This window comes from Lingula anatina, chromosome 6 (genome assembly GCF_051362555.1).
Source record: "Lingula anatina isolate TDL-2025a chromosome 6, LinAna3.0, whole genome shotgun sequence".
NCBI classification, from domain to species: domain Eukaryota; kingdom Metazoa; phylum Brachiopoda; class Lingulata; order Lingulida; family Lingulidae; genus Lingula; species Lingula anatina.
Window position 1 is genome coordinate 946,505 of NC_141772.1, and position 16,783 is coordinate 963,287.

The 16,783-nt window shown below is 36.6% G+C and overlaps 2 protein-coding genes across 7 annotated transcripts in view; one reads left to right on the plus strand and one right to left on the minus strand.

Moving 5' to 3' along the window:
- Positions 1 to 12,018, plus strand: part of LOC106162449 (protein O-linked-mannose beta-1,2-N-acetylglucosaminyltransferase 1) — a 31,667-nt gene extending 19,649 nt beyond the window's left edge. For 5 of the 6 annotated variants that reach the window (XM_087015600.1, XM_087015601.1, XM_087015602.1 and 2 more), the window contains 12 exons: positions 1,676 to 1,745; positions 2,064 to 2,162; positions 2,489 to 2,584; positions 3,163 to 3,239; positions 3,571 to 3,664; positions 3,901 to 3,950; positions 4,226 to 4,352; positions 4,881 to 5,013; positions 5,543 to 5,692; positions 5,830 to 5,991; positions 6,439 to 6,570; positions 8,017 to 12,018. In XM_087015600.1, coding sequence (XP_086871726.1) covers positions 1,676 to 1,745; positions 2,064 to 2,162; positions 2,489 to 2,584; positions 3,163 to 3,239; positions 3,571 to 3,664; positions 3,901 to 3,950; positions 4,226 to 4,352; positions 4,881 to 5,013; positions 5,543 to 5,692; positions 5,830 to 5,991; positions 6,439 to 6,570; positions 8,017 to 8,113 — 1,287 coding nt within the window. In that variant the 3' untranslated portion in view covers positions 8,114 to 12,018. The remainder of the gene's footprint in view (positions 1 to 1,675; positions 1,746 to 2,063; positions 2,163 to 2,488; positions 2,585 to 3,162; positions 3,240 to 3,570; positions 3,665 to 3,900; positions 3,951 to 4,225; positions 4,353 to 4,880; positions 5,014 to 5,542; positions 5,693 to 5,829; positions 5,992 to 6,438; positions 6,571 to 8,016) is intronic. The other variant, XR_015335081.1, reaches the window with a different exon arrangement.
- Positions 12,019 to 13,278: 1,260 nt separating this feature from the next.
- On the minus strand, positions 13,279 to 15,250 carry LOC106162442 (carbohydrate sulfotransferase 10-like). The gene is made up of 2 exons (XM_087016046.1): positions 14,628 to 15,250; positions 13,279 to 14,246 (listed from the first exon to the last, which is right to left on the minus strand). The coding sequence occupies exons 1-2, from the start codon at positions 14,736 to 14,738 to the stop codon at positions 13,458 to 13,460; spliced, it is 900 nt and encodes a 299-aa protein (XP_086872172.1). The 5' UTR covers positions 14,739 to 15,250; the 3' UTR covers positions 13,279 to 13,457.
- Positions 15,251 to 16,783: the final 1,533 nt, after the last annotated feature.

Consider the following 16,783-nt stretch of genomic DNA (forward strand, 5'->3'; position numbering starts at 1 on the left):
TCTACTGTGTAGCTATAATTAACAAGAGATAAATATATAATATTATCCAGTTGTACTTTCATGGTGTTGGTATTTTCCTTGCATTAGTAGCAGTGTTTGTTCAGTGGAGGACATTTGTTCCAATAGAGGCATGACATGCCTTACACTGCTTTTTATGTTTCTGCATGAAATGTGTGTGGTTTGGCTTTTACACAGTATATATTTTAGGCATGAGACTATGAATGGGGATGAGATAGTCTTCAGTCTAGTAAAGTCCATCTCTAAATAGGTGTCTCTGATCAATGAACTGAGGTGGGCTAATGCTGAGCTGAAGACTTTGACGAAATTCTACAGATTAGATACATAGTACAGCAGGATTTTTGATATGATACAGGCATGTCTTTTATTTTAATTCAGAAAGTTTTTCTGTTTGGTGTCTTGTTAGCCTCAGACCGCCTTCAAACTCCCAGCCACAGAGCCATTTCTTCCTACTTTTTCTAACAAACGTGTCTGATGAAATGATCTCAGTATTATATTACTGTTATTTAATGTTACCATGCATGTCTTTTATCAGTTATCTCCGCCACTTTGTGACACATGTTCATTGGTTTGCCTTCCCACAATTCAGTTTTTGGAAACTATAGATGTCACCACTTGAAGTAGAGGAGTGCCAGTTACTCACTTTGGCCTTTTCAGAAAGTATCCAAAAGAAAACCAAATTGAACTATCATATGAAATAATATTGTTGTGGCAAAAATGAAGTAAATATTATGAATTTAACAAAAGTCTTTTGGACAGGTCTTGGGTGGGTCTCCTTTTATTTTCCTCATAAGCTTGGTGTAAATGTTCCTAACTTTGTTCAGCTTCCAGTGGATGGCATGCTCAGGGTTGGTAGGATGGTGTTCGCGTATTTACTTGCAGTGTCACTTGTTACGTGTCACATTGGTTTGTGAAGCATGTTCACGGGTATGTCTGATTATGACTGGATTGGAGCACTTTATTAAACTGGCTGGTGATGTGCAATCGAGTTCACTTGAGAGATGAAGGAAGGTTTTGTACTTTGTGAATGTTTATCAAGATCTTTTCTAACTGTGCAGCTTGCTCATGGGAAAGGGAAAATGGTGTGTACTTTTATTTATTTATTTATTTATTTATTTATTTTTGCTTGGGAATGGCATATTTGGGTGAATGTACTTTTGAATCAGTTTTGAGAGTGCTTCCATCGTTTGGTTTCGGCTGTCAGGTGGATACATCTGGTTTTTTTGGTTTTGCGCAGAGAGTTGACTTTTGAGTTTGATTTCTTAGTGTGTTTATGTTTTCTGGAGCGTTACAAATCATGTTCACGATCACTACACTAGTTAAAGAATGAGATGTTGAATGCATTGTAATTTGTTCCACTTTGCTTCATTCACATTCACCAATATGTTGCATAGCAAACCATTTTAAACAAATATAATAATTGAATACTAAATGTCAAAGTAGCATCAAAGAGATTTGAGCATTTTACTACTAGTATTACTGACAATCAGAAAAAGGATAAATGGATTTAAAATAATTCAAGTATCAAGGTGGGGGATGCTCAGTAATCTTGCTTTTATGTTAAACAGGCACCAAAACACATTTTGATAAAGCTTTCCTCCTGTGAGTTGTACTGTGTGTTATGTGATATGATAACAAGGTACCTCTCTGGTTCCAGGTGAGCTATGTGACCCCGCCCAGTGAGTGGCCCACACCCATTGAAAAGAAACTGTGTATACCCAAAAAATGTGAGTGTTTTTATCGCATAGGAATCATCACACTGACATGTAGGCAACACAATTTCAGTGACATCTAACACAATGTCAAAACTTGGTTTTGCAGTTACAGTAGCACAACTCAGATAATCATGGCAAATGCAATTTCAAAACTTGGTGTTGCAGTTACAAGTTGCAACTTGAGTGATATTACATCTTGTGCAAAATGTCACATCTAGCATGTTGTCAACCATGACACTGACATCTGGCTCTCTATCACTACTAACACACTGTCACACCTAACACACTGTGATATTAAAATTTAATCTTTATTTCTCCCTACTCTTGCAGTGGAGGGCAAGACCATCAAAATCGACCCAGTGGCCAGGAGGAATGATAAGCGCAGGGAATTTTGCAAGAAATATGAAGGCTACGGGGATTTCTGTGAAGGTAGGTGAAAACTGAAATCTGCTGGCAAATATTTATATATTTATAATGTATGTGTTTATTTTTGCTAAGTTGTTATATCAGTGAATCACCACTTAGATCCAGGGTATTGAAGGTACTGTCACTAAGGTGGATGCCCTTTTGTCATATTCTTTTTCTCTGTATGCATACTAACAATTATTTTTTTCATGAAAAAGTGAATATATTAACTATGCTTCGTCTCCTCAAGTTGCTGTGGCCTGTGTATGTATTGTTGAGGACTTTTGGGCTCATACATTTTGACCACCCAAACATGTCTTATATTTGTATGTATGCTGTATGGATTTCAGGGAATCACTTGGATGAAGCCCTCACGCCAGCACCCCTGTCAGATAAGGCGTTGGAAGGAAGTGCAATATTTAAAGTGCCAATTATAATAGTACCAGGTAAGTTGTTGCTTTTTACATTGAGTACAAGTTGTTGAAAGTAGTGAAGTATTTCTGAGCCAGAATTATACCTTATGCACATTTTATAGTAATTTGTCTTTGACATTATATTGTATTACACTTCATATCGTATCATATCGTATTTTGTAACATGCTCACTGAGCGGTCATAAACGGACATGTGCTGGTCAGTATCAGCCCAAATTTACCTCTTAATAGATCAATATTGGTTGGATATCTGAAGGAATATGCACACACACACACGCATGTACACACACACACACACACACACACACACACACACACACACACACACACACACACACACACACACACACACACACACACCTATTGACTCCTCACTCTGTAAGTAGACAATCCATCTATTAGGCCATCAGGTCATACCTTCCCAATGTGCGTGTCAGTCAATGTCAACCCAAATTCAATTGTAATTGTAGTAAGTAATTATATAATATTATTATTGACTGTGTTATGTTTTAGGGCTGAGTCCAGTTTCCCTGAGAAAACTGCTGGACACTGTCCTGTTATAATATTATTATTGACTGTGTTATGTTTCAGGACTAAGTCCAGTTTCCCTGAGAAAACTGCTGGACACTGTCTTAATGCAGCCTGGGCTCAACCCCCAGTATGTGGTGGTGAGTAGTTTGACCCCCCCCCCCCCTCCCCCCCCCCCCCCCCCCCCCCCCCCCCCCCCCCCCCCGAAAGATTGTCAGGGTTTTGCCTTTGTTAACTTGTTTGTTAATACCATAGTCAAAAAGTAATGGATAGATTTTGATGAATTTTTCACGATAGGTCATAAATGGGCTAAATCAAATATTTTGTTTTATTTTTTTATATATTTAATAATTTGTCATTTTATTTATTTGGTGATACATTAATTAATCAAAAAATAAAGCATCGAGCCGCCTTTGCGGTGATCTTTGTTCTGTGAGTGTTTTTCAGTATTTCACCAATTTTCTTCCACAGGTGATGTGTGATGAGAAATTCCCAGAACAGGAAGCCCTGGGGGCACTGTATGGGTTCAAAGTACAAAGACTGTCCAGTAGCACAAAGTATGCAGGTATGGAGTGTTCTGAGAGGATCTTATACACATACACATATTTGAACACACGCACAAGATAACACAGATTACCAAACACATGCACAAGCATGCACACACCTGCAGTAAGGCATGCACTTGTTGGTGCAGAAATACAAGTATGCAAATATACCATTTGACCTCTAAACACAGATACAAGATATGAATATGGGTTTATTTGATACTTTGTGACCATTACTTGCTCTAATTTCTTTCAGAGCAAATAGGGAAGGCCTTAGAGAGACAAGAAGGCTTATATGATGTAAATGTAAGTACTGGGGGTCTGTCACAGTTGTTATCAGTCCACTTGATCTGGAATTTTAAGTATAGGGGCACTTTTAAAAACTTGCTTTTTTCAGCTCTTCATTTTCATACAAGTGATTTTTTTTATTAAATGATTACTTTTGTTTCTCAAGTTAAAACAATGGAAAACTTCACCTAATTGTATTTCAAAGTGTTAAAAATGATGCTTTTGTAAAACATATTTCAATCATTTTTGAGAGATTTTGACCATTTCCTATAGCATTAAACTGTTGATTTCAGAAATATATCATTCTCCTAGAAGAAGACTTGCTGCTCTCAGCAGATTTTTTGAGTTTCATGGCTCAACTACTCCCAGTGCTGGAAAAAGATCAAAGTTTATCTGGAGTGTCGGCCTGGAATGATAATGGTAAGACAAGGTTCCCATACCTAGAACGATCTAACAGAATCGATCCATCTCCGAGAGGTTTCTGGCAAAATTGCTTTCAGCTTAAGCGGTTTATATGTCTGACACACCTACTGAAGCTTCTAAACGAGGGTTAATTTCCCCCTGGCAGCTTCATTGGGCACGCCAGACATCTAAGCCGCTTAAGTTGATTGCAGTTTAGCGAGAACCCCCTTGGAGATAGATTGATCCACAGTTAGTACAATAGGGTCTGGGAAGGGTCCCTAATACACAGAGATTTATAATAATAATAATAATAATAATAATAATTATTATTATTATTATTATTATTATTATTATTATTATTATTATTATTATTATGACAATAACTATGGCTTTTCTATATATCAGGTTATAAAGAAATTCTAACCTTGAGTTCACTATATTCTATATATCAGTATATAAAGAAGTTCTAACCTTGAGTTCACTATATTCTATATATCAGGTTATAAAGAAGTTCTAACCTTGAGTTCACTATATTCTATATATCAGGTTATAAAGAAGTAGGGGGAGATGCTCAGACTGTGATGAGAGTGGAGACATTTCCAGGACGAGGTTCTCTGATCAGGAAGTCCTTCTATCAGACACACATGAAGGGGAAGATGAAGGACTGTTGTATCAAGGGGTAAGTGTGTGTGTGTGTGTGTGCATGTGTGTGTGTGTGTGTGTGTGTGTACATGTGTGTGTACATGTGTGTGTGTGTGTGTATGTGTGTGTGCATGGTGTGTGCATGGTGTGTGTGTGTGTGTGAATGGAAGTGATGTGTTAGTAGTGTCTTTTACATCCATTTTCTCAATAACTAAACAATAACATTTAAGACATTTATTTTTACAATTGTGATTTTCTCTAACTTGTATGTTATATTGTGAAGTCTATTAAACATATTTAACATTTTTAGACTAGATAAATATTATTATTATTATTATTATTATTATTCCTGCAGTACATGGCATGGCTGGCTGGCTCAGCTGTGGGGGGACAGTGAGATGCTAATATTTATTATTATTATTATTATTATTATTATTATTATTATTCCTGCAGTACGTGGCATGGCTGGCTGGCTCAGCTGTGGGGGGACAGTGAGATGCTAATATTTATTATTATTATTATTATTATTATTATTATTATTATTTTTATTTTTATTATTCCTGCAGTACGTGGCATGGCTGGCTAGCACAGCTGTGGGGAGACAGTGAGATGTTGGTTCCAGAGGTCTCCAGGGTGTTCAGGCAGCAATATGAAGGGTCCGCAGAAGATGCAGAACTTATGCAAGCTCTATTTAATAAACCTAGACTAACTAACTTGTAAGTACTCCACTGTGTTTTTATGGTATGTGTATGTTCATTCAAGAACACAGTTTTTTGCTTGGTTATTTGAAGTATCCATTTCAGAACAACATATTGTAAAGTATTTACTCTTTTTTCCCCATTCTTTGTTTTAGAGATGCCAATGTAAAGGTCAAAGGTCAGGAAGCACTTACAAAGGACCAATATGAGCAGTTGTTACAAAATCTTATCAAGACAGCTGAGTTTGTAGAGGGCAGCACTGTGACAGACTGTCTGAATGCCAAGTCAGATACTGTCAAGTTAGCTGATACCACAAAGTAAGTGACTGGTAATGGTTGACATGATGGTCATGTTTAATGATTTTAGCTAACTAAAGTGAAATTCATGGTCTGGCCTGTAAACAGGGGGAGGGAGTCAGGAAGCACATTTTTGGCTCCACAAAGTTCCTCTCTTAATAAAGACTTAATCAAAATTCTATAAATGCATCTTATCCACTTTTCTTTTCAGAAAAAGACATCCATTTTACATCCATCCTACCCATAAATATATGATATCTATATTATCACTCCAGGGGGAGCCATGTGCTAGTCTACCACCAGGAGAGTTAACACTTTATTAATATATGATATATCTATATTATTATCAATCCTCACTATTTCCACTCCAGGGGGAGCTATGTACTGGTCTTCCACCAGGAGAGTTTAACACTTTATTAATATATGATATATCTATATTATTATCAATCCTTACTATTCCCACTCCAGGGGGAGCTATGTAGTAGTCTACCACCAGGGCAGTGCTACAGACTACCAAACACTGCAGGTGCTGGCCAAGTGTTTTCACCTGTTCTGGTACCCCAAGGCAAGCCCCAGGGGTCTACACAAGGGGGTGTTGAGGTGAGTCACCATGGAGTGGAATATGAAGTAAATGACTAAGGGTGAAGGTCACAGTCCCCTGTGAGAGAGAGGGGGGGGGGGGGTGAGAGAGAATGTAGTCACACAGGAGGACTTCTGTTGCTCTCCAGTATCACTGGAATGGTAACAGGACATAATGTGTAAAATTCTGAGTAGATAAACCAAGTGTCTTCTTCAAAGTTGCTCATATTTTCCTGTATTTACTCCATTTGATAGCATTCCAAAAATCCATTTTGATTCGAGTCCTAGGTGCTCAGTGAAATTTAGATTATTATTGTTGGCCAATGTTAAAACTGCAGGCAAAATGAGTGCTGGGAATATGGAGATAAGAAAACCACTAAATAGATCAATGACCATTGTGAGTAGTTTAAGACTCACTTAAAGCAATAATAACTCTTCGTTTCGGCCAAAAAATGAATTTTCCTGGAGTAAACAACAATTTTCCCATGCATACCAATGGTTAATGAATCCATTTTTACATTCAAAGTTAGTCCCTGGTTTTTTTCTAAAAAGTTTAGTTTTTTGTTAAAATCTCTTAAGAGATTTTAACAGAGTATAGACATCACTGGATGTCACGTGGTCTAAAGACAAGTTCAAATATCAGAATAAAAGCTATAACTGCTGTTTTTATGGTAAAACAGAATATATTATATTTCTATGAGTTATTCACAAGGTTTTTATTGTGAAATATAGGTCTCATACAAAGAGTTATTATGCCTTTAAGGTAAAGTTAATAGGGTGTGTGGGTATCTTCATTTATACTGAATTGTGGACACTTTGTAACACTTATTGATCCATTAAAAAGCAATTTGAGAAATTGTTTTTCCTTAAAAGCACTTTACTTTTACCATCTCTGAATTTTAGATGGGGTTGGGCTTTTCATATAAGTAGTAAAATCTGTGGTTTCAGTAATTAATAAATAATCTAAAACTTAAGTGTACTCTGTTATTCCTAAATTGACAGTTTCATCTCATACTGCAGTATTTGAAGGTTTCTTTTCCAGAATTTACCCAACAAATCAAATTTTTTCTTGAAAAAAAAAAAAAACAATTTTCTCCTAAACTGGTCATGAATAGACCCTTCCCTGATCTTACATATTGATGTATATCATTTCTAATAATTAATTTAGTTCTAAATGACAGGCCAGTCACTTAGACTGACATGCCTTCGTGTAAATTTCAGAGGGAAATAGTGGCATTACATACTTTTATTTGATTGGTACATTTTAAAGCTCTGAATTAGGAAAGATAATCAGTTTTTGCAGGATATGAAACCATAAAAAATATGACTTTGAGGACATTTTCAAATGTTGTTAATGTAACTTTAAGAATTTAAGGCGTACATGTTCATTGAAACAGATCAGGTAGTAGACTCATGAAGAAAAAATATAAGATATGCTCATGTTGAAAATAATTCTGTCTTCTTTAGGTTCAGCAATAAGGGGAAGCCGGTACTCCTGGTGGGATCTGAGGGCCCGTATAGATCATTGATCCCAACCACTTATAAACTCATCAAGGCACCGTGATATAGCGGAGAAAGGGGGGATGGCACGCTGATAATGAAACTGAGATCAGTCCAGAAGACTGAAAATGAGAGAGAGAAGAGACGAGAGTGATTGGTGATGATTTGAGGGAGATCTTTTTTATCATTCCTTACTCAGGAACAGGTCACATATAATTAACACAGGTCCACGTCAACTAGTCACTGCTGGGCTCAGAATTGGCTGATAGCAATTTGTCCTGTTATGACCATAACATGTTTAATCTGTTACAGCTAACAGTCAGAAATGATGGCAATTAACAAGGTGGAAGGGTTTTGTGTTAGGCTCTGTTCTCACAACTTTTAGATCGATCTATCACCGCGGGGAGTCTCACTAGATAACTGTCAGATAATCCCCCTTAAGTGTCCATCCCCGCCTACTACAAGCTTTAAGGGGTAATTAACTTTCGTGTCCGCCCGGCTGACAGCTATTTAGCGTGAACCCCCAGGGAGTTAGGTCGATCTAAAGTAGGTCGATCTAATCTATGAGAATGGGGTGTTAGGGAGAATCACCTGATGAATTGTAATTATACCAGTGTGATGCTAGTCCAAATAACAGCTTTGAATGATATCTAGTGTCATTGAGAGAAGGTTTATTTTGAATATATTCTACCTGTACTAGATTGATGACTGTTTTGTACATCCAGTCTGCTCAGCTGATCACATGGTTAATACTGAACCAAGTGACCCAGTCTGCAGAATGTGGAGGTCTTTCTGTGGCAGTTATTGGAAAAAGATGTTATTAAAAAGGTGTCTTGGGATTTGGTGTCATTGGAATTGGTGAGATATTAACTGTCACAGTGGGATGAAAATGTTGACGTTCATATTGCATGAAATAGTATTGGCCTGTTCATTTGCTTGTACACACACACACACACACACACACACGTACACGCACACACGCGTCAAGAGAAAGAGAGAGAGAGAACATCAAATCATTAAAAAACTATTTTGATCACTGGAAGTGGTCTCAAAATATGTGTAACAAAGATCACTTTAGAAAATCATTACTCCAACTATCCTGAAATGTCTTCATTTGTCCCAGTCAGGAAAGATAATTGCTTTGCTTCTTAAATCTCCCGAACAGTGAAACTGTAATGTGATCAGCAGTACTTAATAGTACTGGACCACAGTGTTTATCACATCAGGGAGGTCTCACAGCAGTTGCCATTCTAAAATTGACTCTGCCATATGGTAAAATTGACTCTCCGTCGTGGACTAAAAAGTCTTCCTAGAGTTGGACAGTGGAAATATTGCAGAGCAGTTACACGTAGTTATTAAGTGTGTATGTAAAGCGTCAGCTTGTCCTTTGAGATTGCTTAGTAGTATTAAGTATATGGACTGATCTTAACAATTGTGGTGTAATATTGCTATATATCCATGAAAGGAAGCTTGGGAAATTGGGGTTAAAATTATGAGTTTTACTATTGAAGAGAAAAATATGCTTTTTTTTATTAATATTGCTTTTGTGAGAAACATTAATTGCAGCTTTGAAAAAATCATGGATCAGTTACCTTTTAAAGATAAGCTTTCATTTATGTCATAAACCTAATGATTATTTCATCATGAACCTAATAATAATGCTTAAAAGCATAAGTAGCTTGCTGTGCAGATCTATAAGTGATTTAAGCACATAACAAACTCATGAAGGCTAAATGTTAAAATGCATGCTCACTCATGGTAAATCCGTCTCACGTCTATTTATATAATTACTTAATGGCTTGATAATATAGCATAGTTTATAGTTATACCTGGTGCAGTTAGACTTGAACATGTGCAACACCTTGTCTTTTGGTGGACAGGACATGCTGTACTTATTACCTGCACATGTACTTTTTATGTCATTAAATTTTATAACCTTTATCTTAGCATAGGAACATGGAGGCCCAATCTTTATTTTATATTGCACCAGGCATGATGAGTATGCTATGGTTGGTAGTAAAACAGAGACCTTGTGGAACAAAATTTGCCTTCAGAATAAATGTTCCAATGTAGTTGCTAAATTCAGATTGGGTCTCATATACCTGGACATTACTTTATATTTTTTTAATTTTTAGTACTGTGTGCAGGTAGTTAAATGTGTTATAAATAATATGTTTCAGTATATTTAGATCATCTATATGTCACATCTGTAATTATCAATGAAATCAGAATTGTCAATGAAATCGCAAGGTCATTTTTAGTTTTTGTTTTTTTTTTGTTTTTTTTTTCGATTGGGGATGTTTTATCCTCTCCATATTTACACATGATTTGTTTAGAGGTTATGGAAATACAGAAGACTTACTGATGTAGTTGTTCCCATATTTTGATATTTGTAATATTTATTGTATATCACATGTGCAAAAAGAGCAGCATAAAATCTCATTTAAAACTAGTTGTTTGCAATATAGACAATGTTGTTACTTGAGAAAATGGAATTTAAACTGTATTTAAAGATTTAGGTACTTCTTTTTTTTTTAAATCAAATCTTTAAAGGATCTGTAACGCAAACATCATGTTACATTTAGTCGGAACTGGGCTTAATAGAGGGCTTGTTGATATGCGGAAAAATTTTATACAATACTTATATATATGTAGTTTTTGCCTGGCATTGTCAATGCTCACCCAGTCTTGTAATATTTGCATGTACCGTATTTTTTAATTTTTTGGCGGTAGTGGTTTTTCATTAGTTTAGGGGATTTTGCTAGTAGGGTGCATTTGCCATGACTAAATAGTCACAACTTGATAATTTGTCTTCAGGTGTTGGTACCGTGAAACAATTTCATTCATTTCATAATTGTTGTAAAACGAGGTTGTGATATGTTTTTTGACAGCAAATTGCGTTTCTTGTTGTTGTTGTGTTTTTATAATGTTTTAGCAAACATAGTTTAATTGGAAATTTGTTACTTGGTTTTCATTATATCAAAGTGAAGTATTGACATGATGCTGCAGAAAAGTGGGTATTTTGGTGTAAATTGGAAGTCTGTAACAAGATGATGATTTGTTTGAAATGACCTCGTCTTGGGTGTCAGGTCTTTTAGGCCAGTCAAAGTTGATCAGTTGGTTAACTAGGGGTTCCTCAGAATATATACACGAAGCTTGTTAAGCATTCTTTTTCTTTTTTCCCTTTTTTTTTTTTTTTTTTTTTTTTGGGGGGGGGGGGTGTCAGATCTACCGTCAAAGTGATAAGATCTTATAAACAGCATTAAGGATCTTCCAAGGGTCATTTGTAAATATCTCCCACTTACTGAACATAACCCAGTACTTCTTCCCCATTAAAAATTTATATATATATTTACATATATATCTGATTTCCTCAAAGTTGGGATCTGTTCCACCTGTGAAGCAACTGATCAGTTTTGCCTGGTGTTGTGGTCGCCCAGAGTTCACTGTGGTAGCGGTGTGACAGGAATGGAAGTCCAGGGTCCCATATGATCAGTACAGGTTAGGGTTAGTTGGAGTATTGGGGTTAGTATATGGAACAAATGTCACCTGTACAAAGTAACTGGAAGCTGACTACAGTTCTCAGAGGACTTCTATTCCTGTTACAGCTGAACAGAAGTGTGCGCAGAGTTCGCCAGACAAATATCTGTGAATCTCTAGTGAAAAGCTTTCTCTGTGTTCCTGGTAGAGCAGAGAGGACAAAATGCAGCCCACTCCATTGTTCACACCACTTTTGTCATGAATATTCATCATGCCAGATGTTTGTCATGAATATTTATCATGCCAGATGTTTGTCATGAATATTCATCACACCAGATGTTTGTCATGAATATTCATCATGCCAGATGTTTGTCATGAATATTCATCACACCGGCTTCTATTGGATACAAAATATGTAGATTTTAGAACATTAAGAAAAGTATGGATCAAAATTGAAGAGAAATAAAAATATTATCAATTGTTAAAATATTATGCGGTTATGTTATATCAGATTGATAATGTTATTGTATGTAATGTAAATCCATACGTCTAGTTTAATGTACAAATATCCAGATGTGTTTTAGTTCAATCTCAAAGTATGATCGAGACGTGTTTAAAGGTCGTCTTACCTGGTGCACGGATTCTGGGGATGCACTTAATATGTTTGCTTGAAACCAAATGCCAAGGAATTCGGGGCACAAAGAAGACAGATTTTGCCATCTTATGAAATCGCCCCCCCCCCCCCTCCCATCTTAGTGTAACGAACTGGCTATTGTGACGCCGGTATAACGTGTCAGAGAGTCCCCCGTGGTAGATAGTCCGCTTATGTATAGGTAAGCTTCCACCTAGATTTTGATCCACTTCTGCCAGGCTAACCCTAACCAAAACAACTAAGTGGAGGACGGACTTTCTGTTACTCGGACCCTCAGTTTCGTTACATTTGTTTGCAATTGGGAAGTGGAAGAAATTACAATCGAACCTAGGTAAACCTTAATGAAGTTGTTTTAAGCCTTTAAAATGTCCCAGACTTTTGACTAGCACCCCAAAATTTAAAATTGAAAGTTTGTCTGCTCTGCTCGTTAAATTTCATATTTGAACAAAATGAATGGATTTCGTCTACCTACCCTGTTTACAAAGAATAGCCACTCGTTATTATTAGCAAACTAAACAGTTTTGTCTTTCCTTAGCCTGCTACTTGCGTCTTCCTCCCGAATATAAACTCCCACACAATGGAACCAACGGTCACTCCTTACTTTAAATTATGAAATTCGGCCATATTAACACTCTTTTTATTTACTTTACCTTATAAGTAAGGACAGAATAGATGCATTTTCATAGGTTTGGCATTCACGATCGTCTATTTAGTCACTTTAGCCTTGATTACATTTGAAATGCGTTATACCCTTTTCGTACGGCGTCTGAGCGGAAGTAGACGGTGGCCGTGCGAAATCGCACAGAATCGTACTGATATAAGGCCATGTAATGTAGACATACTCGGCGTAGCCCGTAGCTCCTTACGATTTCAAAAAGAAAAAAAAAATCGTACGGACAATTTCATCGCACGGCGCCCGTGTAAATGTAATCTAGGCTTTAGTTATAAACATGCAGGACATCACTCAAGGACACCTAACTTTTGGCGCATTTGTAATATCAGCTTTTGAAAGTAGGACGATTTAAGCAAACAAAATCAATAATATAATACATATTTTTTTTTTATTTCATAGCGTCACGTAATGTTTAATACACACCTAGCTGAGTTTACCATATTTTTATTGCTTGATTCAATGTACAAATACATAGTAGCCCGTTTTAAATTTCAAATTCTGATACCACCCGCATTCACTTTTTTGCAATATCTGCAATATTGTTGCCTTTCGATCATGATTCTAATCTAAATACAGCATGTATATGCCGTAATTCGACAACACTCAAAGATCTAATTTATATCCGAGGAAGCTTGCCTCTTCTTTGTAAATATCCCAGATTTTTTGAAACAGTTTTCTACCTATCCCGCTGTAATATTTTTGTATGAGAGTCTCGTTGCGGTAGGACTCGATCTTGCGATGAGATGACGGGAATTGTGCTATCAAGTGTTCGGCGCCAAGTAGACGCATGACATTAGGCGCGTCGGTTGTAAGATCTTCATGATGAACGATGACGTCATACTGGACGTCACAGGGTTTGCAAAAATCCTCGACCAAAGCCCAGTGGCTATTGTTTGGTCCGTTGTCTGCTATATACTGCAGGAAATCCGAAAAGGAAATATGTTTTTGCAAAGTAATGTTCCTCTCATATTGCTGGTTCATATAAGTTTTCACTCTGGGACCTAAATGCCTAAACAAAACTTGTTCCTTGTAGGCCGACACGAGTCTCTCTAGTGGGTGTCGCACCACTAAGACCTTCAGATAATTTGCTAAGCGCATGCTGTTGTTCTTGCTGCCGTAGGAATGTAGCCGTGTAAAGTATTTCTTTGTGCCCTTGAAGACAACATCCTGACGGCCAGACAGAATCTGATACACATTTCTCCAGTTACGACTTGCTGCTTTGAACATAGTGCACAATATCAGTTTATATTTGTCCTCCACTATAATCCATCTCGGTTTCTTCAAATAGTTGAAGGGAGTAGTTTTGCGGGCGCTGCATCTGTCTAGTAACCTTTGTTTTCGCCTGATTACGGAAGATACCCAATTCTGAGGTACCTTGTCCCAACCGAATGACTGAAAGATGTGTTTCAAAAAGTTCTCTTAACGTTTTTAAACGTTTTATGCAAAATGGTTCCTCAAAAATATAACACCAGTAAAAAATAGGGACAATAAAAAGGTCAATAAAAAGATAAGGTCAACATGAGTAACGTCAGCAAAAAAGCTGTGAATATTGAACAAGTCAAAATTGTAATTTGCCTGGCAATTTCAACCCTGAGAACGCCGCGGGAGATTAAATGGAGTAGACAGAGAGAAAAAGAGAGAAGGCAACTGGAAATCAATAAACAAATAATATGAAAGAACATAAAGGTCTTGTGATTTCTACCTAGTGTAAGAAATGCAGTAGTTGTAAGTCAGTACCATGGTAAAAAAAAAAAAAAACGTTACTCTAAATACCTCCCAGATCCGTTTATCTATGGCGTCGTGTTCTTTGCTGAGTTTGGGAAAGTTGTCAGTGGTTCGAAGAGAAGTGCCATTAATTACTCTCTCTTCTTGAACAATTGACATGGGTTTGTAAATTCCTGCAAGATATGTATCTCATAAAAGCTTTGTCGTCCTAATGTCTTTATAAATGCCACTATGAACTCAATTTTCGTCAAAAATCTTCCGTCAATGTCTTTAAATGCTGATGAAAAGTATAAGGGAATACGGTCGTTGCTACATGCATCGACGTTTACGAGTCACTCAAAAGAAAAGACTCGAGCTATTTTTACTAGGAATACAATCATTGATTGCTTGATAAGATGGCCTAGTTTATGGTGAAAAGTTGTCAAACTTTTACGTTTAACTTCGTGAAATTTGATGTTTAATAACTTATAATTATTGCTGAAAACCAACACTTTTCAAACACATGCATTGCTTATATTTGAGTATTCTAGATTTTTTATAATTCCATGAACAAGCCCTATTTATGTCGCAAAGATGGTTGTTTTTATAAATTTTTATTTTGTAATTTTTTACCAAAAAATAAGAGTTAAAGACAATAGTTACCTGTAAAATAGAGCAGCACCAACAGCGTTAATACGCAGGCTGTCGTGGTGGTGAGGAAGATCGCTTTCTTTTTCATTACACTTGTAACCACTTCCTCGTTCTCAGAGATCTTCTAAGTAATAAATGTTTAGGTGTTTCACACAGGGAGTGACTACTCGTGCAGTTGTGGATTCTTTTAAGCTACTATTTTATGGTAAATAAAGGATGAGAAAGATACAGCAACGAGTAAAGATGCGGGCAAATTATTACATCACTTCATTGCAGCTGACATGAACATTTCATATTTTTTAAGCCATTGTTTCTTAAAATTAGGCCATTTCTATTGAGTGGTAGCAACAAAATTGAAAAGCAAAGCGCGCAATAGTTTTATCCCATTTTGTGAAAGCACCGCAAATGCTGTGTAAAATATAATTTACAATGATTCCATATTTATGTACTTGAGAAAAGACAGTGATTGTTTCTCCCACTGAACAGATCGAGTCTTAAGCGTGATAGGAACACATCAAACTGGTATGCAAGTTACCAATTGTACGTCCTCAAAAAATAAATAAATAAATAAATAAATAAATAAATAAATAAATAATAAAATAAAACTAAAAATAAAAAACGTTTGCAGTTTTCATATTTTTGTTTCATTTTCTGGTTTTGTGTCTCATTTATCGGGTTCAGTGTCTCTAATTTTGGTTTTGGTGTTTCAGTTTTGCCAGTTTTGCTTGGTTTCCATGGAGACGTGGTAACTAAAACTAATAGCCAGTGCTGTAAAGCGGAAGTGGAATATGGAAAAACTCAACCCTGGCCTTGACCTTAAAAGATAAGCGCAATTCCACACAACCCTACAATATGCCCTTACAATGCCTGTGCAATTTTGAGCTCATCTTAATTGGTGCACGGATTCTGGGGATGCATTTTACATTTGAGCTTGTAACCAAATGCCGAGGAATTCGGGGCACAAAGAAGACGAATTTTACCATCTTATGAAATCGCTCCCCCCCTCCCATCTTAGTGTAACGAACTGGCTATTGTGACGCCGGTATAAGAGGTCAGAGAGTCCCCCGCGGTAGATAGTCCGCTTATGTATGGGTAAGCCTCCACCTAGATTTTGATCCACTTAGGTCGGGCTAACCCTAACCAAAATAACTAAATTTTCTTTCACTCGGACCCTCCGTTTCGTTACATTTTTTTTTTTTTTTTTTTTTTTTTTTTTTTTTTTTTGTTATTGGGAAGTGGAAGAAATTACAATCGAACCTAGGTAAACCTTAATGAAGTTGTTTTAAGCCTTTAAAATGTCCCAGACTTTTGACTTGCACCTCCAAAATTTAAAATTGAAAGTTTGACTGCTCTGCTCGTTAAATTTCATATTTGAACAAAATGAATGGATTTCGTCTCCCTACCCTGTTTACAAAGAATAGCCACTCGTTATTAGCAAACTAAACAGTTTTGTCTTTCCTTAGCCTGCTACTTGCATCTTCCTCCCGAATATAAACTCCCACACAATGGAACCAACGGTCACTCCTTACTTTAAATTATAAAATTCGGCCATATTAACACTCTTTTTATTTACT

Bases quoted from the DNA above. Each gene is read 5' to 3' on its own strand.
- LOC106162442 (XM_087016046.1), bottom strand. From the start codon at position 14,738: ATGTCAATTGTTCAAGAAGAGAGAGTAATTAATGGCACTTCTCTTCGA. The intron at 14,247-14,627 runs GTATTTAGAGTA...CACATCTTTCAG, and splicing joins TAGATAAACGGATCTGGGAG to TCATTCGGTTGGGACAAGGT.